The sequence below is a fragment of the Nannospalax galili genome, unplaced genomic scaffold (assembly GCF_000622305.1).
Source record: "Nannospalax galili isolate Female #2095 unplaced genomic scaffold, S.galili_v1.0 scaffold164, whole genome shotgun sequence".
Lineage (NCBI taxonomy): Eukaryota > Metazoa > Chordata > Mammalia > Rodentia > Spalacidae > Nannospalax > Nannospalax galili.
Window position 1 is genome coordinate 38,513 of NW_008352060.1, and position 6,313 is coordinate 44,825.

The 6,313-nt window shown below is 39.9% G+C and overlaps 1 protein-coding gene across 1 annotated transcript; it reads right to left on the bottom strand.

The window, feature by feature from the left end:
* Positions 1-396: 396 nt before the first annotated feature.
* On the bottom strand, positions 397-913 carry LOC103746653 (interferon alpha-12-like). Its single transcript, XM_017802155.1, is given in 2 exon segments — positions 397-775; positions 777-913. Coding segments are annotated over 2 exon segments (516 nt in total).
* Between the last annotated feature and the right edge of the window lie 5,400 nt (positions 914-6,313).

Below are 6,313 nucleotides of genomic sequence, written 5' to 3' on the forward strand. Positions count from 1 at the left end.
GATTGTTTGAAATGTTCTGTATGAAAGGCACAAAAGAATCAATAAAAACAATTTTTAAAAAATCTCAGACATGTTTTACTGCATTAAAGAAAATATAAAATGGCATGTTATTAGAACTCAGAATAATATATCTTTTAAAATAGTTAAATAAATAATATATACATAAATAGGTACATTTAGATAAATGGAGGACATAGTGCCTACATAGATAAACACAGTATCATTCAATATTCCTGAAAATGTCTAGGTAAGATGATTGAATTGATGTCACAATGAGATGGCAGAACTCATGTACTGAGATACGATGTCTTAGTCCATGAGAGGCATTTTCACTTTGGTTCAGGCCTCACTCATTCTTCTCACTCTTCCCAGAAAGTTGGCTGAGGAAGAGAAGGATCACACGATTTCTGCTCTGACCACCTCCCAGGCACAAGGGCTGTGTTTCTTCTCTCTCAGGTTGGCAGTGATCCTGTGGAAGTATTTCCTCAGAGCTACTAGGGAGTTCTCCTGCCTCAGGGAAGGCTCTAGTGCCTCCACCTGCTGCATCTGACAGGCTTGCAGGACATTGAGCAGCTGATAGAGGCCAGTGCAGAATTCCTCTAGGAGGCTTGCCTCCCATGCAGCAGAAGAGTCATTAGAACTGAAGAGGTTCAGGATCTGCTGGGTCAGCTCATGGAGGATAGAGGGGGAGTGACCTTTCTGGATCTGATTACCATGAAACTCTTCCTGGGGGAATTCAAAGTCATTTCTATCTTTCAGGCAGGAGAGAGGGGAGTCTCCTCATTTTCCCCAGGAGAATCAAAGGCCTTCTGTACCCCAAGTTATACATCTGAAGCAGGTCACAGCCTAGAGAGCATGTTGTCCAGTAGCTCATCACCAGCAGGGTCATCAGGAAAGCATGGGGCCTGTTCATTTTTGATCTTGTAAATGTTGCTGGCGCTCAGAAGGTATGTAAGCCTTCACCTCTATGTTCTCTCAAGACTATCCTTAGTGGATAAGTATTAAATAGAAAAAAACACTATCTTCCATTTTCTGAGTGCCCTCCCCTTACTTTCCATTTACCCTTTCACTTTCTTTAATTCACTTTCTACTTGTGTCTAGGCTGCGTTGCTTAACCATTTTTGTTTTCATTATTGCTTCCTCTTTCTCCACTCTCCTCCACAAAGCTGTTTTAGAAGTTTATTCCTAAATGAAATTGTAATTAACTTTTAAAATTTTGTGAACATTTTCTCTCTTGAAGATTGTACAACATTTGTAAATTTAAAATTTCATATACCTTGGTGTTAAGAGCACTGGCTGCTCTTGTAGAGGACCAAGGTATGACTCCCAGCACCCACATAGTAGCTAAGAACCCCATGTGTTACTCCAGGGGTGATCTGATACTCTCTTCTGACCTCCACTGTTGTTATATGACATGGGTGAACTTACATACATGAAGGCAATACACTCATACACATAAAAATATAAATGTTAAAAAAATCAATAAAATATTTAATATATATCATAGTTTATTCACTTTTAATTCTCAAAGCCTGGTTGACAGGGCTACAGTTGTGGCTCAGTTGGTAAAGTGCTCAGCAGACATGAATTTCTCTGTTCACTCTCCAGTACTGGATATGGGAGCACACACATGTAACCCAGCACAAGGAGAATGAGGTAGGAGGATGAAAAGACCCAGTTCATCCCTGAGTACATAGTAAATTTTTGGTCTTCTTGAGCTACATGTGACCTTGCTTTACAAAAAAAAAAAGAGCCAGGTGTGGTGGCACATGCCATTAGTCCCAGCACTCAAGAGGCAGAGGCAGGCAGATCTCTGTGAGTTTGAGGCCATCCTGGTCTACCCAGTGAGTTCCAGGCCAGCTGAGACTACAGGGAGACCGTGTCTCAAAAAAAATTTAAGAAAAGAACACGTTGGGGCTGGAGAGATGGCTCAGTGGTTAAGAATACTGGCTGTTCTTGCAGAAGACCTGGGTTTGAATCCCAGCACCCACGTGGCAGCTAAAAACTGTCCAATAACTCCAGTACCAGGGGATCCAACAGCCTCTTCTATCCTCTGCGGGCATTGCACAACATGGGTACACTTACCTACATGCAGGCAATACATGCATAAACAAAATAAAAATAATAAATAAAATATATTTTAAAACAAGAAAGAAGCTCACCTCCCTCTGCTTCCCTGGACCTACACGACCTGTAGGCCTCTCTTCAGGGTAAGTCCAACACACCCTCTGCGCCTTGACTCCCCCAGCCTCATTCACCCTCCCATCTCCCCAGCCCATTTCTTCTCATAGTCTGAGACCAGTCCCATTCCTTGACTTCCCCAGTACCTTATGGGGTCCCCAAGAACCCTCTTGGCCTGGCCTCATCCTCACCTCCCTCTGCTTTCCTGGGCCTGCAGGACCCACAGGCCTCTGTTTGGGGTAAGTCGATTGTGCCCTTAGCACCTTGACTCCCCCAGCCTCATTCACCCTCCCATCTCCCTCGCCCATCTCTTCTCCTAGCCTGGGACCTGTCCCATTCTTTGTCTTGGCGCCCCAGACACTGGGGAACCACCACTGCTTCCAGATCCTTTGCATCCAGACCAACCCAGTTCCTTCTGGGGTCCCCAGGAGCACTCTGGGCCTGGCCCCGCCCTCACCTCCCCCTGCTTCACTGGGCTGCGCAACCTGCCAGCCTCTTTCCTGGACTCTGGGCTGACCTTTCCACTTCCTGATCCTTTGTATCCAGACCAACCCAGTTCCTCAGTGCAGTCCACCAGAGCCCTTGGGGCCTCTACCCACCCCAACACTCTTTGCATCTCTGGGTGGCACGGCCACCGGCTGCCCTAGACCAGCATCTTTCTGGGGCCTTGCTCTGAGGCCAGTCCAACCCCAAAATTCCTGAGGCCAAAATCTTTCCTGGAGGGATCCAGACCTTAAGAGAAAGCCTGAGAGCATCTGATCCTCATCTGACTTGGGCCTCTGTGGGAACTCCTGAAGACAAAAGCAATCTGGCCACTCCAATATATGATCAAAAGAGAGAACTGGAAGCTTAGAGGAACCAGCTTTTAATGCGCAAAAAGTAAACCACAAAGACACATAAAGTTTACAAAATGAAGCAGACATAAACTTGAAGGCTTCAGTCTCACACAAGAATCAGAAACTACAAAAAAAATTTAAAATCACAGAGAAAAAAAATAACATGAAAAACCAAAATAACATATCACCACCAAATACCAATAGTCCTCTAGAGGAGTACAATGAGAACCCCCTAGAGAAAATGCAGGACATGGAACTCAAAAGAACAATTATAAACATGATAAAAGAATTCAGTGAATTTAAAGAACACACAAAGAAATCAAAGAACTGAAGGAAGATAGGGATAAACTTCTGAATGAATTCAGAAAAGAGCTAGATATATTGAAGACTACTCAGGCTGAAATGAAGAAGGAAGCGAAACACTAAGCCAATTAGAAATGACATGAGAAGGCCTCACCAATAGGATGAATGAAATGGAAAACAGAGTATCAAGACTGGAAGATGAAGTGGACAAACTAGGCCACTCAAGCAAAGATTATGAAAAATTTAAGAAATCACAAGAATGGACTATGCAGAAATTGTGTGACACCATAAAAAGACCAAACTTATGAATCATAGGGATACAGGAAGGAGAAGAATCCCAAGATAATGGCATGGACTGGATCTTCAACAGAATTGTGGAATAAAATTTCCCAAAATTAAAGACACGCCCGTACAAATACAAGAATCACATGGAACACCAAATAGACAGGATCAGAAAAGAAACTCTCCATGGCATATCATAGTAAAAATACTAAACGTACAGAACAAAGAGAGAATACTGAAAGCTGCAAAAGAGAAATAAGTCACATGTAAAGGAAAACCCATCAAAATTACAACTGACTTTTCAGTGCAAACTATGAAACCAAGAAGAGCCTGGACCAAAGTATTGCCAGTTCAAATGACCACAGATGCCAAGCCAGATTACTTTACCCAGCCAAAATGTCTCTTATAGTTGAATGGGAAAGAAAATTCTTCCATGACATGAATAGGATGAAAGAACTCATGTCCCCAAAACCAGCCCTTCACAAAGTTCGTGAAGCAATACAAAGACCTGAAGAAAGGAATGACTATACCCAAGGGATAACAGAAAGAAACTTAAAAAAAAGTAAAACTGTGGAAACAAACACATACACCAAGAATGTGAATATAAATCTAAACAACAGGAATCAAACACATCCTTCATTTAGAACTTTAAATATCAATGGACAGAACTCCTCAGTCAAAAGACACAGACTAGGTGAATGGATTAAGAAAAAGACCCATCTTTTGCTGTCTGAAAGAAACCCATCTCATTTTCAAGGACAGGCACTACCTTAAGTTGAAAGGATGGAAAAAAATATATCAAGCCAATGGTACTCAACAAAAAAGCAGGCATTGCAATTCTAACATCTAACAAAATAGACTTCAAATTAAAACTAATCAGAAGAGATAAGGAGGGCCACTTCATTCTGATCAAAGGAACACTGGGCCAAGAACATATTACAATCATGAAATATATTCACCAAACTCTGGTGCCCCCAACTTCATAAAAACAGTACTACATGACTTTAAGACCCATATTAATCCTAACTCATTAATACACCATTGTCTCCATTAGATAGGAAAACAGGACAGAGAATAAGCATAGACATCCAAATTAAACAATACCATACATCAAATGGGCTTAACAGATATCTACCAAACACTCCACCCAAGCACCAAAGAATATACTTTCTATTCAGTGCCCCATGGAACTGTCTTCAAAATCACCCATATACCGGGGCACAAAACAAGCCTCAACAAATACAAAAAGATTGAAATAATTCCATGCATTCTATCAGACCACAATTGAATAAAGCTTAAAATCAACACGAGAAGAAACCCTAGTAACTACATGAAAACATGAGATTAAACAACATACTCCTGAATGATGAATAGGTCAAAGGAGAAATTATGAAAGAAATAAAGTATTCCTGGAACTAAATGAAAAGGACAATACAATACAACAAAACCTCTGGACACATTGAAAGAAGCCCTTAGAGGGAAGTTTATGGCTCTATGTGACTTCATTTAAAAAATCAGAAAAAACACAAATGACTTAACATTGTAACTCAGGTAATTTGAAAAGCAACCACAAATGAAACCCAAACCCAGACAAGAAGAAATAACAAAAATTAGAGTAGAAGTTAATGAAATAGAAAGAAAGAAAGAAAGAAAGAAAGAAAGAAAGAAAGAAAGAAAGAAAGAAAGAAAGAAAACAATACAAAGAGCAATGATTCCAAGAGCTGGTTCTTTGAAAAGATAAACAAGTTTGACAGACCCTTAGCACAGCTAACCAAAAGAAAGAAAGAGCACCTTGAAATCAACAAAATCAGAGATTAAAGGGGGAAACATCACAACAAACACCAAAAAGATCCAGAACATTATAGGGGAATACTTTAAAAACCTATATGCTACTAAATTTGAAAACCTAAAAGAAATGGACAGGTATCTAAAAGCATGGGAACCATCAAAACTAAACCAAGAAGAGATTAATAGCTTAAAAAGACCCGTAACACATAAGGAAATTGAAATATCAATACAAAATATCCTGACTAAAAAGACCCCAGGACCAGATGGATTTACAGAAGAATTCTACCAGACATTTAAAGAACATCCATATCCAATACTACCTAATTTAGTTAAAAAAGAGAGAAATGGAGGGAAAACTTCTAAATTCCTTCTATGAAGACAGAATCACTCTATACCAAAGCCAGGTAAAGATACAACCAAAATGAAAACCATAGACCTATATCCTTAATGAATATAGATGCAAACTTACTCAACAGAATACTTGCAAACCGCATACAGACACACATCAAAATGATCATCCATCATAATCAAGTTGGCTTTATTCCAGAGATGCAGGGATGGTTCAATATATGGAAGTCAATAAACATCATAAATCATATAAATGGACTCAAAGACAAGAAACACATGGTCATATCAATAGGTGCAGAGAAGGTATTTGACAAAATTCAACATGCATTTATATTCAAAGTCCTAGGGAGAATTGGACTGAGGGAACATACCTCAACATAATTAAAGGCATATACAACAAGCCCATAGCCAACATCATTCCAAATGGAGAAAAACTGGAAACATCCTCATTAAAATCAGGAATGAGATAAGGCTGTCCACTATCTCCACTCCTTTTTAACATAGTGCTTGAAACTCTTACAAGACCAATAAGACAAGAGAAAGAAATTAAAGGAGTAATAATTAGAAAAGAAGAG